The sequence below is a fragment of the Chenopodium quinoa genome, unplaced genomic scaffold, assembly GCF_001683475.1.
Source record: "Chenopodium quinoa cultivar QQ74 unplaced genomic scaffold, ASM168347v1, whole genome shotgun sequence".
In the NCBI taxonomy this organism is placed as follows: domain Eukaryota; kingdom Viridiplantae; phylum Streptophyta; class Magnoliopsida; order Caryophyllales; family Amaranthaceae; genus Chenopodium; species Chenopodium quinoa.
This window is the reverse complement of record NW_018745461.1, coordinates 1255317-1281573: the sequence shown is the minus strand read 5'-3', so window position 1 is coordinate 1281573 and position 26257 is coordinate 1255317. Positions and strand designations below refer to the sequence as shown.

At 35.8% G+C, this 26257-nt stretch overlaps 1 protein-coding gene, 1 long non-coding RNA gene and 1 pseudogene across 4 annotated transcripts; 1 reads left to right on the top strand and 2 right to left on the bottom strand.

The window, feature by feature from the left end:
* Positions 1 to 352: 352 nt before the first annotated feature.
* On the bottom strand, positions 353 to 18628 carry LOC110714772 (protein PHOTOPERIOD-INDEPENDENT EARLY FLOWERING 1-like). 2 transcript variants are annotated; one of them, XM_021893323.1, is made up of 22 exons: positions 18496 to 18628; positions 17815 to 17902; positions 16742 to 16822; positions 16495 to 16602; positions 15996 to 16076; positions 15805 to 15893; positions 15531 to 15679; positions 15336 to 15415; positions 14443 to 14578; positions 14273 to 14302; positions 14051 to 14116; positions 13844 to 13917; positions 13651 to 13764; positions 12655 to 12693; positions 9696 to 9764; positions 9526 to 9588; positions 6354 to 9435; positions 5466 to 5530; positions 5288 to 5358; positions 4363 to 5155; positions 1665 to 2200; positions 353 to 1312 (listed from the first exon to the last, which is right to left on the bottom strand). In XM_021893323.1, exons 2-22 carry the CDS (start codon positions 17872 to 17874, stop codon positions 877 to 879), a joined length of 6222 nt encoding a protein of 2073 aa, XP_021749015.1. In that variant the 5' UTR covers positions 17875 to 17902; positions 18496 to 18628; the 3' UTR covers positions 353 to 876. The 2 variants fall into 2 exon arrangements, with proteins under 2 accessions (XP_021749015.1, XP_021749016.1); XM_021893324.1 differs by lacking the exons at positions 15996 to 16076; positions 16495 to 16602; positions 16742 to 16822; positions 17815 to 17902; positions 18496 to 18628 and having other exon boundaries at positions 15531 to 15727; positions 15805 to 15891.
* Positions 18629 to 21059: 2431 nt separating this feature from the next.
* Positions 21060 to 23843, top strand: LOC110714876 (annotated as a pseudogene).
* Positions 23844 to 24412: 569 nt separating this feature from the next.
* Positions 24413 to 25556, bottom strand: LOC110714982. Of its 2 annotated transcripts, XR_002510181.1 has the most exons (4): positions 25402 to 25556; positions 25132 to 25227; positions 24971 to 25042; positions 24413 to 24727 (listed from the first exon to the last, which is right to left on the bottom strand). It is a non-coding gene; the product is annotated as an uncharacterized LOC110714982 (long non-coding RNA). The 2 variants fall into 2 exon arrangements; XR_002510180.1 differs by having other exon boundaries at positions 24413 to 25042.
* Positions 25557 to 26257: the final 701 nt, after the last annotated feature.

Below are 26257 nucleotides of genomic sequence, written 5' to 3'. Positions count from 1 at the left end.
TAATTTATCTGTTTTTAATGATAATGCCAATGTGCCAAGTGCTAAATGCTATGCTATGACTTTAGATATATAACTATATATATTAAACTCACGTAGTATAGCCCAAAACAAAGTGTCTAATTCAATTAGCCACTTAATCATGCCCTTGAATACATTAGTACAACCTTCCCTTTTCTTACCATGTGGGACAATGTTCCCTCTGCTCATACAATTTAAGACTACTTCAACACATAGTAGTATACTTCGTATCATCGTATGTGCTAAGTTGCTAATTAGCATTGCAGAAGGAACATATGCTACTCGGGTGATTAAGAAGGGACGATGAATGATTAAATAATTAATTAATTAAATTAAGAAAAAAGGAGGTATTATGCATTTTGAGTCCAAGAGACCATTGATTACACACTAGAATCAAATTAGTATATTATATATACAAGAGCTACATCTATTCATCAGGACTACTGATGCCTAACTACTTTACAAAATGGTATACTCTGGAAGTTGTACTCTCCAAAGAATGCTGCCGCTAAGCTAGTTTGCATACCTAAGCCTCAACATCAGGAAAAATGTGTCACCAACACAAAGCTCTTGTACTTTGCATATTCAGTGGCCTTCTAAAATTTGTCTGTGTGCACCACGACTCTCCGGAAGCTAGCCTTTAGGCCCTTGTGTTATCCTGAGTAACTGAGGAAAATGCAGCTACCACAAGCATGAGAGGGCAAGAACTGTGCAGTTCAATAGTGCACCCGAACGCACAATCAGTTGGTCAAAACTGCCAGAGAGCCAGCATGGTAATTCTTCATGCTGGGGGGCTCAATTGCCAAGCTTAGCTAAAAACTAACCCAAATTCAACATATACCAAAGTTGGTTCCTAATTTACCCAATATCTGTAAAATCAGACAACGAACAATCTTCAAGACCTGAAATGAAGCTGGGATTATAGCAATGGGGTATTATCTCAACATTCTCTGTACATGAAGGAATTTCTTCTGCAATGTAAGGAGGGTCAATTGAATGATCCTCTAAAGAACTATCTGAGATTCCGAAAGGATTTGAACCAGAAATGGTACTTGGAGGGTTAGGTATGGTGGGCAATAACTGGAGCAATGGTTCTGCAAACGGGATATGAGCCTCAGCAGCTTCTGCAACTTTTCTGACCTTTGATTTGGAAGGTCTACTGGTTTCAGCAGAAGCCAGCTTGTGCTTCCCCGATGAAGATGATTTTAGTGACGAGCGGTTACGAGATTCAATTATTGGAAAAGCAGAGGATGCCCAACCAAATAAACAATGAAGACATGCACTTGAAGAGGCCCTGCAAAAACAAATATTCAATGAAATATGTATTAGAATACAAGTGTTGTGGCCTGAAAAATTTATCTTTTCTGACATTACCAAAATGAGTCCATGAGTTCCCGCTCAATGGACCACCACTTGGGATCCAGAAATTAGTAATAACAAAGCACCAAGAACTATAGTTAAACATTCTAATGCTTGGTTTCCTCATCTATTCAAGTTTTAAGAAAATGCATTCAGTATGAAGAAGATGCTACAGAAACGAGTCGTATTACAATGTTTAATATGTTTCTTAACTCAACTAGGAGGTTGCCAAGGAGGCCACAAACCTACTGCTTTCAGCAACCAATTCCATGGAATAGAACACATACCTGAAACGACTCTCAGCCAGATGTTGAGTTGACCTAAGTTGATTTTCCTTTGAAGGTGATTTAGCAGGTGGTAATGGATCCAAGCCAGGTATTGACAATGGTACCACAGATGGAAAACCAACATTGGAGTCACCTATCTCAGCTCTCTCTCTTCTGAACTCCACTGTGACATTCAATTTCTCAATAGTGGGTGGGTCCTCTTCCATCTGGCTGGACTGGGAGGTTTTGTCATTCCAGCCCACACTCTCCACATCAAGCAGTGCTCCATGTATAAGTTTTCCACACTGACCCAAATCAAACTTTTTCTTAGATATCCCTTTGGTTGAATTTTGAGCATTTGGATTGACAGATGTACCAAACAACCTTATGCTTGGACTTGGATACAAGCTGTTATGGGCATTTGAACGGCTTCTTTGCTGATCACGTGAGGATGTCATCCTCCATACTGAAGTGAGCAGAGCAGTGAAATGCCTTTGAAGAAGTAACTCGGAATCAGGTTGTTCCATAGCAGCATCTAGCAGGACCCGAATGTGATCCTGCCACAAAATATAATCTGAGCAGTTGCAACAAGATGCAAAGGTTCTTAAGAATCATAACATATTTTAGGAAGGGAAAGTCAATCCCCAGTATACTCTGAATGCCTTAGTTGGCTGTAAAATCTTCTTCCTTGGTTCACAGGTAGCCCCATGTAAGGTTAGATAAAAAGATTAGCTCTTACTCTTTCGATCTTTAGGAAAGGAAGTTGTGACTACAGGAGCCGAGGTTGTCCCTACTTTTATGGTGAATCTAATTTTCTTATTAGAGTCAGTAGCTGGAGATCTCTTCTTCTGCCTTCTAGCAATCCTATTTTACTTTGCTAATATAGATCTTGACAAAACTGCCAAGGGAAGTAATAAGAAACACTCAATTGATGGACTGCTCTCACTTTTAGTCCATTAGTCGCAAGTTTCAAAGTGGACTTAAAAAGGGCTCTGTAGTTGGTACATCCAATACTCAACGAGAGGAATTACAATAATGTAGCTTTACAGAAAAACAGTTTTTTTAGAAAAAGATGGTATGTTAAAATTATTTGACAGCTTGCTTAAACTCTGGATGTGTTCTAAATTCAAAGTTAGGCTAGAATTTGTTATAATGGTGTAAGGCGGCTAAGTGATTTATTAGGGACACAAATTCATAACGAATTCTGAATCTCTAATAGAGAGACTTACCTCCATAGCTGAATTCACTCTGGAGTCAGGATCTCAAAGCTTAAGCTACACACCTACACTACATTGGGTGTGTTCTCAGAATTGAATTTAAAAACTTAGAATCTGATATATGGAGAGACTAAACTCATAACTGATTCTGAATAGCTAATGGAGAGACTAAACTCTAAAGCTGAATTCACTCCTGCATCAGGATCTCAAAGCTAAAGCTTAAGCTTAAAGCTAAACACACAAGTATAATCAATAATGTCCAACCCGCAGACATGAAGCTCTGCATAATTATATATTGACTCAACTCAGGGTGCTTCCTGCTCCAATGAAGATTAGAATCCTCCCCACAAGGTATTACTCTATATTCACTAAAGATTTAAGCAGATAAGAACCACACAGCCCATATGCCCATAACACAAAGTAATTAAGCTAACTGTTGAATTTAGATAACATATTCAGCCGATGTGTCAACATATCCAATTTCCAAATATGTAATTGTGGAACTTAAACTGGTATATGTATATCGATGAGGGATGTGGCACTTAAAATGGATGGAGGGAACATAAATAGTTTTTCCAACTTTTCAATCTAAAGAAGGCTTTAGAAAGGTTATCAAGGAATAAGTACTCATAATAGTATCATTGAGGCAGCCACCACTTGACTGCTACACTAGCTGTGCAGGATAGGAACTTTGCTTGGACTAATAGTGCATCAATTATTACTAATTACGTATAAGCTGTCATCCAGTTCAAATTTAATTGCTATATACTAATGTTAAATGTGAACGAGTCCAATGTCCACTCCACTAACTACTCACCAAGTCACCATCCCTTTGAGAATTTTCATTTTCATTGCTTAGGTTTTTTAGTCCTGTCCAAGGTCACAATTCAAAAGAAAACCCCCCTACCCCACCCTCTCCCTCCCCGGGTTGCAGGTCAAAGGGCAAGAACAGGACAAGGAAATATGATAACATCAAACAATCATGATATTTGAAGGAAAACACCACAAATTCCAGAAGACCAGGATAAGATGAGGATAAGACATATTGAAGTTTGAAACTAACTGACCCAGGCTTAAGTATAAAGTCACAAATACCATGGAAGTCACCCCAAATCACATCTTAACATACACACCAAACATATAGAAATCTTGAAACACAAAAATTGAACATTATTTTTCCATAAGTATTTTTACATGAACCACATGAATTATGATCCAGCAGTCTAAAATATCTAAATGGAAAGCTGAAATAGATGCGTCCCCAACTTCCACGTCAGAAATTCTACATAATATTGTAGTCCATGGATCATAAATCAAAACATTGAAAAAAGGACATTTAATATATGAATAGATTTTTGCACTCGTTCCAAAAAGTCCACAAGTAAGCTAGCCCCAGAGCTTGTAGAAATATGATTGAGCAAACTGGTGAGTGGGTGTGTGTGTGTGTGTTTGCTAGGGAAGGAAGGGGGGATTTGATACAAATTCTTGTAAGAAACTCTTACCTCAGTAACTCTCAGTAACCCCTTTGAAGGTCCAGCAGTGCTTGATTTTTCATTATTGAGAGAATCTGCGACACCATAAACATATTTTTGGACAAGTTCCCTAAATCTTTCACAACACAAAGTCGGATGTCGAAATCGTCCCCTGTAAAAACCACCAGCTGTCATTCCATAGAGAGTATCACTAACCAAGCTCCAATTTGGGCCATACTCATGTACAAGAGCACATAACACTGCATCCTCTTGTGGCAACCAGGAATCAGGTGAAGGGAAACAGTCACTTGACCACAAGTTCCCCTTCTTCTTCAACTTTTCGGGCTTTATAGTATATATCCTCTTCATTGGCATAGTTGTAATTGAAATTCTCCCTCCCATTTTACCCCTGCTAGCAGGCTTCAGCTCTAAATCAAGAGTAGAATCCTCACATGATTTTGAATCTCTTGATTCTTCATTGAACATGCTTAACAAGTTTGGTTCCATCGATGGCAATGTGGGTACAAGAGCAGTCTTCTTGGCCTTTTTGGGCTTGATCTTTGTGGATGTCTCTTCTTCAGCAGCAGCAGTTTCGTTCTTTTTTCGTTTCTTTTTTAACATGATAAAAGTTGGGCTTATATCTGCACAATCAACTGCTTCATGAGAATAATCTTCATAATCTGATGACAGATGTTCTACTACGTCATCCTCTTTAAGAGCTTTGGATGCGGAGGACAAAGAGTGCTTCTTCAGAGATTTGAACTTTGCTTTCTTTGGTTTCTTTTTCTTTGGCTTAGATTTACCACCACCAGATGCTTCATTCCTGCATTGAAAGTATTTTGACAAAACAGGATTATAACCAAAGTAAATAGATAAAGTAATTCATGATTTTCATTGCTTGATTGAAAGTTTTGCATTTAAGGAAAGACAGGTAAACATCAGAGTGCTCTCTTACTTGATGAAATCACCATTCACTTCCTCCCCATTTTCCTTCTCCTTGGCTTTGCTTTCTAGTTCTTCCATCAACTACAGTAAAGATATAATGTTAAATCAGCAACAGAACAAAATATTACAAGCAAATAACTTTTAGACCCTTCAGCTGCTTTGTTTCTAATATAAAGTTGAGCACCGACCTGATGTTGAGCTAAAGCCTCAACTTGCTGGTGATAAGCTTGGGTAGCAAATTCAGCGTCCCATTCTGATAAAAAGGAGTTCAAATAAGAGTTTTAAATGAAAGCTGGAGCTTAAATCAAAGTTGGTATTACCTGTTTATAGACTATGTAAACTACCAGATGTAACACATGCACTTCAAGCCACTATAGGGCCTATCACACAATAAATCACAGAAGTATACAGATCCATGATTTGATTTGAAAAAAATTAACAAGCGAAGGCCAGCAATCATATTATATTTTCAGCTTTTAGTGTATGAGGTAAGAAAGAAAATCCTTGCCTTAATATTTGTCTATGTCCTAGTTCCTTTTCAAAACCATTCAGCCTCTTTCTAAACCATGGGAAACAAAGACTAAACATGAATAATAAATAATTAAATGCCATCTTGATTCTTTTTTGGGGGAGATGGGCACCATGGAAACATTCAAATAATGTCCCTACTTTATTTTTCTTATCAAAGATTTTCCTCAGTTCCTTTTTAATTGCAACGTAAATCTTTTTTGTAATTTGTAAAATTACTGCAACTTTATTGGACAAAGATTCTCACTATCTCTCTCCTCATGAATCCTCTCCTCTCTTGTGCATCCCTCACGTTGGGATTAAAAGACAATCGGGGTACTAATATAATTTTACATTATTTTGCGACTAGTATAACATTATTTAATGTAGTGCATAACTAAACAAAGGAATAAAATGTGAGAGAATCAGTGCACTCCTCAGATCCTTATTAGTAACAAAGCTCAGCAAATTCTATTACCCCTAAAGAATAATGCAGGAATCATTGGAAAAAATATGATGGCAAAGAGCAGAAAACTGCTTAAAATTCATTATGATTTGGAAAAACTTACTCTCATACACAAGAGGCTCATCGTCGTCATCAAGCTCTGCTTCCATATCCTCCTTTAACTTCTCGATACGCTCCAGCTCCCACTCCTTTTCCTCCAACTGAACTTGATAATTTATTGCATCCTTGTTTATTATGGGATCCCAAACCTCCAGGAAACGCATTGCATACCTATCAATAGGACGTAATTGATTTTCAAAGGATAAAACTTCTTGTCCAGCAGCTGCAGCTGCAGCTGCCATCTGTTTGACATCAGCAATCATGTCAACATCATCTTCATTGCATGCTAACGTGAGAGCCTTCTCTCCACCCAAATCATTCCCATTTGCAACAGCAATGTCCTCTACATTCGAAACAGTAACCAATGCATTCTGGTCTGCAGCTTCATCAGATTTAATAACATCCTCATTTCCCAGGTCCTCATCTTCCAACTTCCCAATTGCTTCCTCAGTAAATTCCTGATTATCTACAGCCTCTTCCTCTTCAACCTTCTTCAGTGCCATGTAATCTGCCTCATCTTCAGCATTTTTCAAAGCAGCCTCTATATCAGCACTAGAAACAGGAACCTCAACCCCATTATCTGAATTATTCTCTTTTCCTATTCCTTTAATGGGAGCTATTCTGTGACCTGAGAACAACTCCATTGGGTCAAGCTTCTTGAAAAACTCAGTATTGTAGCCACCGCTTTGTATTACTAGGTTATCAAGAGCTCGTTTCTGATTTGCTTTCTTTAAGATGTTTTCCTCAATGGTGCTCTCGCTTATTAAACGGTAGATGTTGACTTCACGGGTCTGTCCAATGCGATGACAACGATCTTGAGCTTGTTGATCCATAGCAGGGTTCCAGTCACTGTCGTAAAATATCACTGTATCTGCTCCAACAAGATTTATTCCGACACCTCCACTGCGTGTTGACAAAATAAACAAAAATATTTTAGGATTTGTATTAAATCTCTGCATCAAAGTTTGCCTCTCCTCCGGTTGAGTTGATCCATCCAAACGCATGTAAGTATATCCATACAAATTTATAAAAGCTTCCAAAATATCAAGCATTTTTGTCATTTGAGTGAAGATTAATGCTCTATGACCCTCTGTTTTCAATCTCCTCAGCAAAGTAGCAAGCTGCTGGAGCTTTCCACAATCAAATTGTATCAAACGCCTGTCAGGGAAATACAACTGCCTTCGAACAAGAGCTGGACGTATTGGAGTCAAAAGGGGCAGCAATTTTTGAGAGCATTTTTCCTTGTAGCTTGGATCAATAAAAACAGATGTATCAGATTTATTGCACCAACAAACAGGTGGTGGAGCTCGTGCAGCTGGAATAACAAACATAAAAGATTCAACCTGATCTATCATCTTCTGAAATCGCTCCACAGGTGACAAAACAATGTCCGCAAGCTTTGACGAATAGTCATGAGACACAGGGTTTGCCTTGCGGCATTGTATGTCATAAACAGGATGCTTTATTGTCAAAAGCTCGCGTAGAGTTGTTGAGTATACAGGCTTCTTCTCACACCTTAATGAATTCCACCATGCAATGGCAGCAGCCCGCTGTTCCGCTTCTTTTAATCTCACATTAAGAATTTCCTTTTGAATCTTTTCAAAAATGTTAGTCCCACAACCTTTCTTCCCGTATTTAAATCTAGGCCTAACAATTTCTAGATTACTATGACAAACACGATGCTCAATCAAACTAGGAGGAGTAGCAATAGATTGAACTTCATCAAACTCCCAAGATGTCATTCTGAAATCTAGATGTGTAAATAAGAGCCCCAAGCCAGAAAGATTTGTGGAAGAAAATAGACCAGGTGAAAGCATTGAGCAAACACTTGAGCTCAATTGCATCTCAATCCCCTCCATGTCAAAAGAACTTGTGATAGAGCGACCCTCAAATAAGTCAGGATGATTGCAAACTTTACGTAGCTGCATTATAACATTTAGCATACCAATGAAGTTGGCACTAGCCAGAGTGCTTTGGGTTTCTGAACTAGCAATGAAATCCTCATACAAATTTCTCTGCCTCTTCGAGAGTCTGCAGTATATGACATGCTCATGTTTCATAGGGAGCTGTTTTTCAACATCTCTTTTCAAACGACGCAGAATAAATGGTCGCAAGACATTATGAAGGCGATCAATCACTTCTTTGTTCACCTTTTCTTGTCCTTCCACCATGCCTGATATAGGATTGCAAAACCAGTCCTTAAATTCCTGGTGAGATTGAAAGATATGGGGCATCAAAAAATGCATTAAAGACCACAATTCCATTAGATCATTCTGCAATGGTGTACCCGTCAACAAGATGCGTCGCTTTGAATTGAAGTTTAAGAGAGTTTGCCAACGCTGAGATTTCCAATTCTTTATCAAATGAGCCTCGTCTAAAATTAAATACTTCCACTTCTTTCGTTTGAAAATTTTTGAATCTTGGATAACAAGTCTGTAAGTAGTGATGCACACATGGAAAGAGTTGGGTTTCATCCAACCTTGCCTCTTATATTTGCGCTCTTTTGCACTCCCAAAGTAAGTTAAGATCTTAAATGCAGGGCACCACTTCATAAACTCAGTTTCCCAGTTAAGCATGACACTGGTTGGCACCACAATGAGATGAGGCCCCCATATTCCCTTCTCACAAGCCAGGTGGGCAAGCAATGCAATAGTCATAATTGTCTTTCCTAGACCCATCTCATCAGCAAGAATACCATTAAGTCTTTTCTCATACATGGTAACAAGCCAGTCAAGCCCAATATGCTGATACTCACGAAGAGGGTATTTAATAAGAAAGGGGAACTTTGTCCGAACACTAGTCGTGGAGAAAGTATTTCCTGTTGGTTGTGCAGACCTGGCAGCAGCGGCTGCATCAGCAATCCTAGCTTCTCTTTGACTCTCCTCTTCAGAATTCATCACAGGACCAGCAACAGCTTCTTCATCAGGGACAGGTGAAATTGATTTAATCTCCCCAGAGTCATCTGCAGCTACAGATATATCTTGGGCTTCCTTGTCAGACACTTCCTCAGCTGGATGACTCTCTATGTCAGAGTGAGCAGAACAATAATCTGATTCGCCATCAGCAGAGCCAGCCTCGGACGAATCCTGATAGACGAAGCACAATGATTCAAAGATAAATATAACATGTTTACCATGCCATTGGAGTGTGAAAAGCATATAGGATATGAAACCAACCATTTTATATCTTGCAAGCAATTCTTCCAAGGAAATCTCGCTTTCTTTCTGCAATAATGCAATCTGCCCAACACCAACACACACCAAGAAAAAATTAATATACAAAAGCTTCCTAAATAGACAACAATTACAAAAAAAAAAAATCTAAGCTTGCATTCAATGGTGCATACCTCATCTTCAGGCGTTTTAAGCTCTGCTTTTGCCAACTCCTCCTCCTCGACCAAGGTTGTCTCATCATCCTAGCAATACAAATCAGTATTATAGCCAAGTAGAAGCAGTAAGAATTGCATAATATCTTGGGTTATTTTCAACCCACGGCAACCAGGACAAGAGCATAGATATGGAAGTGATATTTTGAGGGATATGTCATAAGACATCACAACTGAATTACAAAAATAAATAGATAAATAAAATAAAACCCTTCATATAAAATGGACAAGCTATGTCAGAGACTAAAGGGGTACCTTGATCAAGGGATAGAGGAGCAACAATAATCAAAGAGTAACGATTCTGGAAATATTTAAGGGTGGATTGACCAATTGAGGGTAATAAATTAAGAAAATGAACAAGTAATCTACTCCTCCACATGTAAGGATAATCAATATTTTCCAAGTATTCTAACACCCTTCTTCCCCCCCCCCCCCCCCCACCCCAAAACCCAAGTATCTCCTTACCATCCCCTCCTTGCCACAATTTCAACCATAGATAACATCATCTTAATATCTCAGGTCATTTTCCAACACCAACATAAGGCTCATTGTCTCTAAGACACTGGTAAGTGGTAAGCACCTCACTTCCTCTTCCTTTCCCTCACCCTAAAATAGGGCTTCTATTAGATCTAGTCACTCAGATCTATTTCAGGCATAAAATAAGAGGTCAGTGATGCAGGCAATCACCATGGACAATAAGCAATGACAGCTTGAAGAAAGTTATGAAGGTGATCTGCATACTTTAGAGTGGTAGCAGCTGGAGAACCTACAGGTGAGAGGATGTCAGATCTGTCTACCTATCTCATTCCTCTCTCCCCCTACTATCCAATTACCACATCCAGAGAGGACATGTGAATCTATGATAAGCTTCACTGGACATTATAAATGGGAAAATACTTAGAATGGATAAATATGATCAACTCCAAATCCACCAGAAAGAATACTTATTCCCTAGTAACTACGCTAGGAACATTTACCCCTTTACATGTAACTCCCTAAATTTTTCAATGAGTCCACCATTTCCTATGTAAATGCATTGCATATTATTACAATAATATTTGTAATTTTGTTGTTTCAAGGCTACCAGTAAGATGAACCATAACAATACATGAACACTATGCTACATAGATGACTTAATGATATTGTTCATCACCAGAAGTTATTTAAGGCAGTGGGCAGTGGCTTTAATATAAGTGGGTTACTGGATAAATTACAGCACATCCATTTTTCTCTATTGCACCACACTACTCCACTTATATAGCAGTCCTTTACTCCTGCCATACGTAGACAAGCCTCCTCATAAAACTAGATGAGAAGCCATTTAAGTCGATCCAAAAACCTTAAGACTAGATCAATAAGCATAGTCACAGATCACAAAAGTACAGGGTAATCCTATTTGAATAACACTAAACCCATATACAGCTTACACCCATATATAAACAGTAATAACAACTTCATTAAGAAAGAATTCCATAACTCCCATCAAACTTACGAACAGTAATCTAAGATAAAAAGACCACTGCATTTTACGAATTAAAATTGAAGCAAGTCGATTCCTCCCCTCTTGAATAAAAAATCACACACACCTCCTTCTCCCTCTGCTGGCTGTACCCCACCCCCTCTAATAAAAAAAAACACACCCGTCCTCCCTCTGCCGGCTGTACCCCACCCCCTTTTTTTCTTCTCTAGTCTCCAAAGAAAAAGGTAGAAGTGAATTTCTCCAACAAGTTATCATCTCCTCCACCCCCAATCAAACATTTACCAAAAAGCACACAGCAGCAGATATATCTTCATTCCATTATAACCTCTCTAATCATATAAAGGAGATATATCTAAAACATACCAGCAGGGTGTCACCCATTTACAGAAGGAAGGTTAACAGCTAAGAAAACTCATGCCCTTGAACTATCTGTCTATCTAGAAGTAATTAGGTACAAATCAAGAAACATCAACATCACCCAGAACCTAATACCTTGATTTGGCTATACAAAAGGCTCAAATAAAGGACATTGGCAAGGAGGATTACGACCTAAAAAACCTTTAAGTTCTTCCTTTTCAAATGTACCACAAAATCCTCCCTAATCATCATCTTATGGTTATGCACATCCTAGCCTACCTATACTTCTAACTTTGTAAGCAGGAGTAGTCAAATCCTTGGCAATTATAATGGTTGCAAATAGATGGTTATAGCTCTTAACTCATCTCCTAGTTTATTTCCTCATAAAATTGGTAATTTCAGCTACTAAATACTAATTAAATTTTTCACTACCCTAATTCAAAACAAACTCCCTTTTCATTCCTAACATAGACTCTTTCCATTCCATTCTCTCTTCCAACAATCAAAAAAGTTTAAAATTAGAGGAACAAAGAGAAACTGTACAGATCCAGTAATCTAGATAATTCATAAGATGCTGCATCACTGACCTTTTACCACAATTCATGGAAACAGCAACCAAGCTCTATGGTTGAAGCATCAACTTCAAGAAAAATCAAAACTTGTCTATAAGGTTCTACCAGGAAAATAACAACCAAAGATTTACTCATTCATTTGTTGATAGACTAGAACCAATCATGCCAGAACCAGTCCAGATTGTTTTTCATGTATGCAAATCAAAAGACTGAATTAGAGCCAAAATTCTTTTTATGAGAAAAAAAAGAAAAAAAAAAGGCTGAAATAGGGACTTAGAAATGAAGTACATTATGAGAGCAGTGAAAGAGCATTGGAATATAGTTCTCTATATTAATTGTAAACAACTTTTGTTGATACGAAGATGGTGCAAGATAAATCATGTTCAATGGCGAAGATTCCAACATAAAACTAAATAGCATATGACGAATTGACAAAGCAAATGTGAAGTAGACATGGACCAGCTTACAACATCTTACTGTCACACATCAGCAATGTTACATAGAGCCATACCTTCTCTTCTCCAGTGGCAATGATAAACTCGTCATCTGCCTGGACAGTGCAGAACACATCAGCAAAGCTTCATGAAACAAGCAAATAAGGTAAAAGAAAGCAGCAGAAAATATGCAAACAAACATTAAGCATCTGCTCTAAACCACTATTTATCCAACAAAAACTACCCAAACACTCAAAGTCAATCAGAAGACGCGCAAAAGATGCAGCTATCTTCAGACTCCAAAAGCCCCATTTCACATGACTTATTACATCATAGGGGCAACTGGAAAAGACTGCGTACATCCAGAATTCCAGAGCTCTTTATACTCTACTACTCCTGGACTGCTGGACACTGGGTCTTTTGTATGGCATAGTATATTTTTCACATTATTCAAAGAAAAATAAAATCAGAATTTAAACAAGGTAGTCATTCAATCTCTTTTTCAATCTTTCCCTTTTTTTGTTTATTTATGGGAGAGGATTCTTGTACTTCCTGCTCCAGTTCCATAAGCCTACTGGTCAATACTCCCACCCCTAAACCCTTGCTAATACATCCAGCCTGCAACTTCTGTCTATTGTTCAGCTCGATCTTCTGAGTCATTAAAACATACATGAGCTTTCCTGGACAAACACAATTTGATGTAAATTTATTTCTGGGAGAGAAATCAGTCCTATAATTCCTGATCCATTTCCACAAGCCTATTGGTTGGCACTCTAACCCCTAATCCCTTGCAAATTCAGCCAGCCTGCAAACTCCCATCTCCCTTTCAGCTCCATCGTTTGACTTTTAAAACATACAACTTTCCTTGAAAACTAGCACAATACTAATGTAACTGTGTCCCTTAATTGAGTACATGTTTCCCATTTTTTTAATACGGACAACATATATTGAGCAAATATTCAAACCAACAAGATTGGAACAAAAAACAAAATCAACTAATGTAAGTTGCCAGTTTCACTCAGCCAAAGGAATAAAAGATGATACAAGTCAACTACATCAAAGAATCTACATACCAGCTCATCATCAGAATTATATTCCCTATCTACATAATCAGAAGTAGTTGTGACATCAGGTGAATTTTTGGGCGAACAGACCTCAACTTCAGATACATGGCCATTGCGTTTTTCCTGGAAACAAATATTTTGGATCAAACAGGTCTCTAAACCTTCATAACAAAAGAACAACATATAAACACATACAACTTACACAATGACGACTAATGAACTCTGATGAGCAGTCAGCATCTACCTTAGCTACAGCAAGAGTAAAAGTTTCATCACCTATAGCAAGTCACAAGCCAATTATGAAAGGCTTTACAGATTAATCATAAACTCCAAGAGCTTTCTCGTGTTGAGAATTAGTAACATCCAAAAACTAACAGAAACTTGGTCAGTTCACAGATCACACTCTTACCTGAACCAGCCTCATCAGGGCTTTCAACAGAAACTTGACGTCCCTCTGGATAATGTTCTCCATTGACTAAAATTAAGCAAAGAATCCACCATGGAAGATGTACAAACAAACAGATTAAAAGAAATTAATTAAGTTGGTAACTGAGGGAAAAAATATGTGATAGAAATGAAGGGAGCCTATATATAAATATTTTTAAAAGGAACAATCAAGATGTTGACTTACCCTGAGCAGGGCCAACCTCATCATAGTTCCCTGTTACAACAGGAAAAACTCAGCATTACTTTCTTCAGCTAAAACAAAGGATAGCTTCAACAATAATTCACTCTATTAATGCAGTCACAACAAAAATGGGAATGCCCAAACAAGACATCACAACTTTTACAGTAGATTACCTTCACTAACTGAATAGCGTTTGAGTAGCTCCTCGAGTGGCAAGTCTACTTCATTTTGTAGGGCAGCCAACTCTTCTAATCTCTCTTCCTCAGTAATCAGAGCTTCATCTTCCTCAATAGTCTGCTCGTCATCTTCCTATATCACATCATGGAAGATAAGTACATGACCATAAACAAGAGATAGACATTGCTTAAAAAAATTGAAGATATGAGTACAATGGACAAGCCCTCAACATGGGCATAATAATTAAAGTAAATAGCCAAGTTTGATCAGACCACCTCTGTGGAATTAGATTAAGCCCTAGACCCAAAAGACCGAAAGGAAGGAGGAATATCTGAAGCAAGATGAAAGCTAGCACAAAACCGAAGGAACTAATCACGCATATAATTAATCACATTAATGAAGAAAAGAGCAAGTGTTGCACAGGTTTAAATCTAAACAGAACAAAATTCAGCTTAACAACTCACTATAAAGTTTTGGAGCTACACTCACTTTCCTAACTGAAATACAAGAACTTATTTTTCCTTCTGGTCCACTAAGCCTGCTCAATTTTGAGATTAAGTTTTACCACTCAATTCTAAACTACATACAATATTTCATCTTGGAACACATCTAACATTCAATAGCAATAAAAAACATCTAATCCAGGTAAATTCACTACCAAATGTATAAACTCGACTGATTATGTGGCACAAGGGGCAAGACCTCTAAGGGCTCTTACTAATAAAGATACCCTCTTGAAGAACATTAAATTTCTAACTAAGATCGATAACAGCACATTGATTCTCATCAATTCAATTTTGATGATAGGATCTCCAAAAGAATGAAAACCTTAAGAAAACTATACCACATTTCCATATATTAGGCAACAGTAGAAGAGTTGTGAGCTCACCGCTTCATCCTCAGATGATACATCATAATCATCATCAGCATCCATAGCATCCGCTTTTATCTCTGTATCTGATTTAGCCTCTGAAGAAAATGCATCATCACCAATATATTAAGGCACTCTTCTTTGCAAGTAAAACAAGCAAAATATCTCTTCTTTGCAAGTAAAACAAGCAAAATACACCACATTGCCACTTACCAGCAAGCAATTCCATAGATCCTTCATCCACTGGTTTTTCATCATTCTCTTTCTGCTGAGAGTAACTAGTATTCTCCTGAATTGATGTCTGTCCTGAAGGACAGGTGTTTGACGTGCCCAAGAGATTCTCTGCCAGCATAGTTGAATACCTGTGAATTCCACCAAGTTGTTCATTCCTCATCATTCCACATGCTCAACTGTAACACCATATAATCTTTACATATGGAGACCAAAAAAGACAATAAAGGTCATGCAAAGGTCATTTCGAGACCACCTTTCAGTTTGATCTAAGAGATACTCCAGCTGCTTGTCAAGCGCCGCCTTCTTTTTACAATCAAGCTCTAACTGATGCTTATAGTGCACCTGTATAAGTGATTTTCAGAGCAGGTGTAAAGTTAGAGAGCTTCATACATCAAGGCAGCTATCTTAAGAGAAAATACCAATTCCACATATTTTTTAACTTGCCAGCTTCTCAATTTTAGTCCAGAATTTTTTGACATCCTTTGATATATTGAGTGCAACTTTTCTCATTCGCTGCTCTTCTTCCTGTTTAATTAAAAATGACCAGCATAAGAGAGAAAATCGAGAAAGACGATAATTTTAGACTGTTAACAGGTATGTACAACAGAATGCGCCAACAATAAGGATTGTCTTAATTGGCATAAGGTAGTAGACTTAGGGCCTGTTCATATTTACTAAACTGAGCTGAGTTGAACTGATTGGAGCTGAACTGAACTGAATTGAGCTGAAATGAATATTTTATGTGAGAGGGAAATTAAGAGTTGAACTGAACTGATTGGAACTGAACTGAACTGATTGGAGCTGAACTGAACTGAAATTAAGAAAATGTGAACAGGCCCTTAATAACATGCAACAACAAATATATTCAAACAATTTTACATTCGTGCTTGTGCAAGTGAACTATAATCTTTTGTCAACTAAATAGAAAGTTGATGAGCTAAACCTTCATTCTCTTTTCTTCTCTTGTAACCGGATCCAGCATGCCTCTGCTTGCACGTAAAGCTACTTTTTTTGCCTGTGCTAACTTCCATTTCCTCTCTGCTTCAAAGTCCTGCCATAATGGTTTCAAAAAAAAAAAAAAAAAAATCGTAATTAAATTTGGGCTGGTTTGACACACCATCTCTAAATTTGAAAACCTGAAGAACACTTCAAAACAAAAGCAATTACAACACACAAACACAGCTGCTGACCTTTGATAACCAGATCATCTCCTCCAAAACATGATCCCAATGTGTTTTGGGGCGGCGAGGTTCTCTAGGTGCTTCAAGTGCCTGCAAGAGATAGTACAGCATATTATAACAGAAGATAAAAGGTAATACCATATATTGATGAGTCTGGAACTAGTCATAACCGATGGCAAGGCACACTAAAGCAACAAAATCACACATAACCCATGGTTAAGTTGACATTTAGCATGGTTCCAGGAGACAAGGATAATGTATTCTGAAGTTATGTTACTCTTGATTTGATTAGTAAAGAAAGGCGCAGCTGATAAATCCTTTTAGCATGGTACTCATATCAATGCAGTAGCATTTTAAGAAAATTATTAATGTTATGTTATTATATAGCGGGAGTTAAACTGTTAAAGCCCTGTCTATGATGGACTAATTAAAATTAAAATAAATATCACATGCTAAGTGAATCAATTTTCAAAATCATATGGCGCCTCCATGGAATTATTGAAGAATGTTGTAAATACAATATTTATCGAGCAATATATCATGGGCTCATGGCACCTCTACGGAACATATTGTAAACGTTAAGTATCCTCTTGCTAAATAATAAAAGAGCTTTATTCGGTCAGAAACTTCAGGCATCTTAGCTAGCCAGAATGATTTCCAGTAATGGAACTTTAAGTAATCCCCAGATACCTCCCTTGAATTGTTCCCTCTATGTTAGCATGAAAGCAGTTGGATTATGATCAGTACGTATCTAGCTCAGGCTATCGCACGATTTGTAATACTTTCACGCATACAACAACCAACAGATCAGTAACACCAAGTGGAATTTGAACTTGCACTCTACAAATATAGGTTATTTTGCACATGTAAGTGTAATGTTCATCAAGTTATAGATTTTAAAAATCAAATAATAATTCGAGCACGTTTTCCGTTATAGTTCCAACATACGACAATTACTCCAATGTTCTGCTTATAACACCTAAAATAGATTATCTGCATGTGCAAGTATTGCAACATAAGACCTTAATTAACAGAAACTCTTGAAATTGAACAAAGAGAAAAACAAATAAAAATCATCTAACCTTTTGACGTCGAGCTCTTGACTCGTGATCAAGTTTAGACCTTGGACCTTTGGAAGCCATAGTTGCCAAAACTACCGCGAATCTCTAGCTGAATCAACAATAACAACAAGAAAAAGCACCCTCATTTTAATAAACAAACATCCAACCATCTAGCCAATTCATACATGCATGCCCGTCCCTGAACCAGGCCAGGAGGGGCGGGCACGCAACACTGCGTTATCCAAGCCAACCACCGGCCTTCCGAAAAAAAGGCCCGGGCAGTAAACTCGGCTCGAGCTTAATCAGATTTAGCCTTGAGCTCAGAGCTCTAACAACCCTCAAAACCCAAGCTTGGCAGGGTCTCTACTAGACTCATGAAGGCTCGGCTCGTAGACTCGATTTGGCTCGAAAAATGCGACACATTAGCAACCAAATTTGACTCAATTTTCACATTAAGCTCGAAATCACATAAAAAAAATCTCCTCATTAAAGAATTCAACGTAAATTTGCACAAAGCAAAATTCAAGCAACAAAATCGCTCGTTATAATCCTTCAAAACTATAATCAGAAGTCCAATAATCCACCTTTAAAGAACCCTAAATTGATTTTACTGACAAAAAATGTTAACAACAGTACGAAACTAAACCCTAGATTGTGAAATAGATATTTGATGATTAAATCAAAATGGGGAAAACATCTAACCTCAGAAACTGCATCAATGGAGGAGAGAAAGCTCAGAAAACCGCTTCAATGGAGAACTCGAAGTACGCTTCAATGGAGGAGAGAGAGAGGTGCAGCGTTAAAGTGAAAAGCTCCAGAGAGAGGGTGAAGAAATGAAAACATAGGAGGAAGATCTTTGACACGTCAGATCTAGATTATATCAACGGTTAGAATTCATTGGCAATTAAATTTTGTTCTCATCTAAATAAGGCATAAACTTTCAATTCTTTTCGATAATCTTGGTGATTTATCGTTTCATACTCGTTACTTAGACATGGTCGGGTTGGGTCAGGTCAAGCATGAGTAATGGTTATGAAATAGCACGATATTAATTTAACTTGTCACAAGTATATCACACTATGAGAGACATGCTAGTGAGTCATGGGTCGTGCATGAACATCATTTTTAAAATTTGGTGATATTATATTTGTAACTAATTTTCGGGTTTAGATAATATTTTCAGAGGTAAAGTCTTGTAGATTTTTCCTAGAAAAGTATTCTCATACTTCATATGATTCTTTTGTTTGTGTGATTTTACAAATGTGTACTTTAACTAGTTTTTATTAATGAAATCATTTTTCTTTCTAACAAAAAAAAACAATAAAAAAATAGTACTTTTAAGCAGTGGCGGAACCAGAAATTTTAAATCGAGGGGACGGATGGACATTACATAGTTTGACAAAAATTATTCGGAAAAAAAAAAAACACCAATACTTAAATACACCGAATGTTCAATAATTAATGTGTACAACTCAAAAAATTCACAATACAGAGTACTTAAAAAAAATTCAACATCATATATCAATTTTTCCTCCAAAATTAATCGCTTATGAGTTCGGAATTTTTAATAAATTCGAACTTAACATAATATAGGTTATTAAATGCAATAGTTATAATGTATAATTTTGTATGACAAACTTAATTTAGTAGGTTTTGTTCATGCAATATCATAATTAAAATTATTATTTAAATATATATACTTAGTATATATTAATTAAAAAAATTGAAAGGAATACTTCTTAATTAAACATTATAAAGAAAAAAAGTGAATGGAAAATACTCCACTAAAGTTCAATGACAATAGTAATTTAGGGGCTCCGTTCATGCAATATTACAATTACACTTATGTAAATAAATTCGTATTGGTTAATAAATATAATGGAAGGATTCTTCAAAAAAAAAAAAGGAAATATTACAACAACAAGGTTTGAACCTTGGTTATCTTGTAAAGAATTCAACTCCACTCACCACCACACCATCCACTTTGTATCCTAAATTAGTCCACACAATAATATATATAGCTGCTTGTTTTTTTGGAAAGTGGGGGGACAACTGTCCCCCCTTGTACCCCTCTGGCTCCGCCAGTGCTTTTAAGTAATGCTTCTTTGGACAATTCAAGATTTGATACAAACAGGGAGCTGCTGCAGAGCTGTATCAATTGCAAAGTAGGAAAAGATCAGATCGTACAAGCCCATCAGATTGCTAATTTATGTAGGGTTAATTTACATAGCTTTTCAAACTAGTTATTTTGTTTAGTTGCCGTTGTAAAAAAAAAAAAAAGTATTCTATCCTAAAACATATGGCTTTGTGGATATGATATTACTAATCCGTAGTAGTATTTCTCGTATAGAATGTCAAGTTATACTATTTACTGTAGTTTCATAATGTCCATTAAATCTTATGCACCTAAAGTCGTTGCTGCAATACCACTTGAGTTATATGCATGCTTATCTTAATAACTTAATCTATCATGTAAGGTTTGGAATTATTATTTTTCCTAAAAATAGAAAAAACATAAATAAAAAAAGGTGGAGAATATAAATTAAATATATACTTCCTATAAAATAAATAACTAATATACGAAGTACAATTCAGTTTGAAGAAAAAGCTTGGAAGTGCTTTGAAAGATCAAAGTAGAGAAAGACACAAAATTCTTCTTCAAGGTTTTGAGTTGTCCCCTACTCCCCTATTGTACGTCCTACGTCATATTACTCCAGTTACCCAGTATATTACGGTACCAACTACCAACTAGTCAACTACTCCAACCTATTAAGTTTTACTGTGCTTGATAAAATGATAAGTGGGTTGGGCTAGGCTAGTAAGTGTTGCTTCAACAAAGTCCAAAATCAGCCCAATATATTGGACTTCAATAATCCAATTCAAGGCCCAACCAAAGGTAACATAACAGGAAGTATATCGCTACAGAGTTATTTTTTTTTAACGGTGAAGTTTGTAGAAAAAATTTCGATCTTAGGGTCTGTTCTGATACGATTATTTTCAATTCACTTCAGTTCAACTCAGTATAGTCAATGAGAATATGTCCTTAATGTTGGCCCCATTAGATTTTTTACAATCTCTAAAAAATGCATTTGATCATTACTATGGTAAACTACATGATTTTATACAAAATTAAGATATTATGAAACTACTACGAACAATTAAATTAACAAGATCAATTGAAATAATTTTTCTTATAGATAATCAAAGCATGTGCGAGTCAAATATCAAAAATTAAATAAAGTAAACATTAAGAGACAAAAGGAGTACTTGCGATACTAATTTAATCCGAAACCCGTAAGCTTTGGCTAAATCATACGAGCGTATGGGTGGCAGATCCTAAAGAAATGGCAAATTCCCAAAGAAATAAAAATAAGGCAAAGAAGCCACGTTATATCTAGATCTCCTCTTAAGCATGTACGTGTAATGTTGCATGAAAACCCAAGTGTTGAATACATCCTATTTCCCAAAAATATAAACACTACTATAGTTTTGCCTTTGAACATGAACTAACACGTACAATAATAAGTTGATAAAAAATATACAAGTGTGAAAAAAAAAAAAAAAACAACCATACAAGATGGCAACTCATCCTCTAGTTCCCGGCGAGCCGACTAAGACCAGCACCACCATGCTTGAGACCGCCACCGCCGCGGTTCAGAAGTTTGGCCCTATAAACGCCATCCACCAACATCTCTGCGCGTAATTTTTTCTCTAATTTATTTTGGCGATGTTATTTTTTTTACATGCACAATTTGAAAAGTTTTATGCATACTAATATATAATTTTGCTTATATATGTTTGCTAATGTATAATTTTGATTGTGAGTTTTTTTTAGTTATCTTCAATTAAAAAATTTTAAAATTAAAGTTGATGTTATGAACTTATATGGATAGATATTGAAATGAGTCTAACAAGATCACACGTTATTGTTGTATAATTTTTTATTTGAGATCAACATGAATATAATTGATGATGAATTTTTTTCATTGTATAATCTTAGTTTAATGATTAATTCGTTTGAACTTTATTAAAATAACTAACGTAGACGATAGTCAATTTTGCATACATGTCGATGTACTACTTTAACTTTATTTTATGTAATTAAATATTAATGAAAATTAATTCAAAGCTTAGGGTTCGTTTGGCATTATAATGGTTTTTTTTTTTGTTTTTTAAAACCATATAATATATGTCACATAATGAGTAAAAAATAATTCAAACTTATTAAAATCATGATAATTTTGAAAACTGACAACAGAAAAGTGAAAATACGTCTTTCTTGTTTTCTATTTTTGTTTAAAGTTTTCAAAAAAAAAAAAATAGAAAACTGAAAACAAAAAACGATGTCAAACAAGCCCTTAAAAATTTGATTTGATTAATCAAAAACATATATGTAAATCTATTTGTAAAGCTTAAAGATTTAATTAATTTGCAATCTTTTGCATGCAAATCCATAATTACTTTGATTTCTATCTCAAAACTTTGCCCTCTCCATAGGTTCCACTTCTACGGAAATGACATGACTCGTCAAGTAGAAGCGCACCACTTTTGCGGACACCAAAACGAAGAAATGCGTCAGTGCTTGATCTATGACAGCCCCGAGGCTGATGCTCGCTTGATCGGTATCGAGTACATCGTATCGGAGAACCTCTTCATGACGCTGCCTGATGCCGAGAAGCGGCTCTGGCACTCTCATGAGTACGAGGTTAAGAGCGGGGTGCTCTTCCTACCCGGGGTTCCTCGCTAAGGTGGCTCAAACATATGGGAAGACTATCCATTTTTGGCAGGTTGATCGCGGGGATAATCTCCCCTTAGGACTACCCCAAATTATGATGGCTTTAACTCGTGATGGACAACTCTATAGTCATCTTGCTTCAGGTATATCTTACAGATCAGAGTTTTTGATTGCATGTTTCTAATTAAATCGTAATTTATTTTAGAATATGTATTAATGTATTAGGTAACGTCTATAATGATGTAGACAATATTTGATGGATGGTGGATTGCACATAGTTTAACTCTGACACGTAGTTCATTTAACTATTATTGAAAAAGAAAAAAGTTGTTAGCTAGATGTTGGCCTAGATATATAATATTAAAATGGTTTTCTTTTGTCATCTTTTTGGGATTAAGGCTTTGATATTGTACGTTCTTCTATGACTTTTCTCATATATTCGAAATAAAATTCCCAAATAAGGATTTATTTCCAACTAACTAAATGCAATCCGTACACTTCTTGAATTCTTGTGCTTAATTTTGTATTTTCTATATAGATGTGGAGAAGAAGTACAATGTGAACTTTGAAAAAGAAAGAGAAAATCGAGCATACATGAAGGGGTTGGAGCACGGAATCCATCCCTTGGCAAATGCAGAAGGGAAAGGCCTAAGGACGGAGCTACGAGAGGTGGACTGCAATGGTGGTGCTGGTGCTCATTCTACTCCTAGAGTTTTTGTTTAAGCATAAAATGGTAGTGATGATCGTACTATCTATCATAGATAGTATATATGTAGCAACTTTTTAATGCATATGTGTATGCTAGTGAACTTGGTATGTTCGGATATATCTTTTTTTTTTTTTTTTTTCCAAGTGTGTTTTGTAATTTTGTGTTTTCATCATATAAATGTTTGCAAGTAAATTACGGTATCAATCTAGTGCTTCAATTTTGTGTTTGATAATGTAATGTATATGGATAAGATCATGATATGGGTTCCTACTCTCAAAAAAATCCATATGACCTCTTGAATTTGGTGTACTCTTAAATTTGGAGATAGGCCTAATGTCGTAATGCTTTATCTTGTATATATGTTCTATATATTCAACTTATTCAAATAATATTTAGTCAATATAATTTAAGTTTGATAAAAATTAATTAAGTCAAGTAAAAATGAGCTAATTTTAACAAAAATAAAAAAAAAAAAAAAAAAAAATCGATTATATACACCAACTATAAGGTAAGATGAAAGACCCTATAAAACTGGAATCTCTCACAGGTTAATCCAATATAGCTCCGCAGGTCAACGTTTGAGAGTCGAGGGGGGAGATAATGGAATCCCCCCACTCCCTTCCAAGCAAATGTAATTGATGGATGGGAATCCAACTATAATTGCAGTGAACTATATGTATTCATTACAAGAAATTTGATTTTTCGCAACGAGAAAAATTGTAGCTAAAAATATTTTTGGCAACAAAACTACGTTTTTGGCAACAAAATTGGGTTGTTATGGCAGATGCCGTTACTAAAGATATCTGCAACGAGTTTTTTTTGTTGTGAGAAATGGAATATTGGCAACAACAAATTTGTTTCCAAATATATGTTGTTGCCATATCTAAATGTCAGACTAATGTAGAAACTTATTATTAGCAACAATAAAAATTGTTATGAAAAATATATATTTAGCAACGAAAGTTTTCGTGGCGAAAAACAAATTTTCGCAACGAGTGTTTTTGATACCAAAAACACTTTTTGGAGTAGTGAACTGTTTTATAGTCATTTATTTACACAATATTCCTGCTCGCACTTATACAGTTGTGCATGGTAAAACAAAACTTGTATTTTTTTTTCTTGAATTGTAAAAATATAAAACAAAATATTTAACTACACATAATTAGTACCAAAATAATTGACATACATATACAAATTTGAAAGTATTGTCCTTACAATACCCATCAACTTTAATAATAATGACAATAATCCATCTCTACATTGTCCAAAATATATGTAGATGCTAAAAAGTGATGAGTGAAAGTTTGTGACAAAAAAGTTAGAAGGTGTTGTACTCAAATATGTCTTATTCTCCTCACTGCAGGTCCAAAATATATGTAGATGCCAAAAGTGATGGGTAGAGTTTTTGACCAAAAAGTTAGAAGGTGCTCAACAAGTTCTCTTTTTACTTGACTTTTCATTCACAATCATAATCTTCATGACATCCATTACTGAAAACAGATTAAAAAGAATTAGTCAACAAAAATGAACAAATAAACCTAAGCAATATATTCCATTACACATAAATAGCCATAATAGTTAACCATTCTAGTTATTAAGAAAAAAAATCTTTGCCAACCATTCCGTCTTTATACCTATTTTCCTATTAAGAAAAAAAAGCTTTTCCTATTTTCTTGGCGATCGAGGGTGTGAAACCTAAAACCATTAACAATATAGCCATTGTAACGTCTTACTGTGCGTAAAGGACCACAAACCAAATAATACAAATCTTTGCCAACCATTCCGTCTTTATACATATGCTCCACCTATAAAATATTTTTAAAGGATCAAAATTTGTTGTAATAAAGTAATCAGAATACTAATATAAAATCTAAATAACATGCAGGTAACTTACGCGATTATGAACCCATTCTGAAAATTGAGCTTTATGCCTTCTTTCAACACTCCTAGGGGCTGGATTTTCAGTAGCAAGTATCTCTTTGTGCTTCAACTAAAAACTAAATTGAGTTAAGCCCCACCAAATTAATAATGGATTTTTAACCTTCATACTTTGATTATTATAGTTAATATTTCAATAATTCCAAGTTTAAAATTGACATGCATGAACCCATGGCTATAATCTGTACATCATCAATTGAAAAGCTAAAGAAATTTAATTACATACCTAAAATAAAAATGCTCAATAATGCCAAAATCTAGCTTCCACTAGCTTCTCAAGCCCAATTATGCATTCATCAACCTGAATTTATTCACCCAATTGTACGAATTACAAAATAATTTTAAAATTGAAAAAAAGGAAAACCTAGAAATTATCTTTTCTCAACATACCCATAAATATAACTTTGAACAGAGATTATAAGCGGCGGTATTTCATAGTAAAGACGAGGAGGTAAGTATCAAACAAAGTAATTAAAAAGAAATGATGGGTTTTTGCTTAAGCCGATTACGAAGTGAAGGAATTACGGTAATTAAGCTGATTTGTAGACTTAAATCAACAACAAAAAATCGAAAAACTTACTTTTGATATGCCGAAAAATTGTAAAAGCTGGTTGAAATTCTCAGAGATGAAATGGGGGTACGAAGGAGGTCACTATTTGCAAAGAGGTTTGAGTTGAGAAGTGAGAAATGATGAGTGAGAAATAAAACAAACCCTATAAAAAAGAATTTGTTTAATTTGATTTTTTTACTATAATAAAATTTGTTTAGGCAACGACATGTGTTGTAGCTAAAATATTTTTTTTTTTAACATATCGAAAATGTTTTCGAAGCTATAAAAAATTTATTTACCACAACAAGTTATTTTTGTAACTGTAAATTTAACGATTTTCTGCAACAAAACTTTTTGTAGCCAAAAACGAAAGTTTTATTTCACGGATCCCGCTCAATGAAAAGTGGGGCGGGAAAGTGAAATCAAACTTTTAGCTACAATGTTACGTCACAACTCAAGTCTGTTGTTACTAAAGATTTTTTTTAGCAACAAATATATTTTTTTGTAGCCAAAACTTGTAGCCAAAAATCAA

What these genes read in the sequence shown, in the direction of transcription:
- LOC110714772 (XM_021893323.1), bottom strand. Translation starts at nt 17,874, where the DNA reads ATGGCTTCCAAAGGTCCAAGGTCTAAACTTGATCACGAGTCAAGAGCT. An exon ending in TATCATCTGAGGATGAAGCG is followed by an intron (nt 14,579 to 15,335) that starts GTGAGCTCACAA and finishes GATGTGATATAG; the next exon opens with GAAGATGACGAGCAGACTAT. An exon ending in TTGCCACTGGAGAAGAGAAG is followed by an intron (nt 9,765 to 12,654) that starts GTATGGCTCTAT and finishes TTGTATTGCTAG; the next exon opens with GATGATGAGACAACCTTGGT.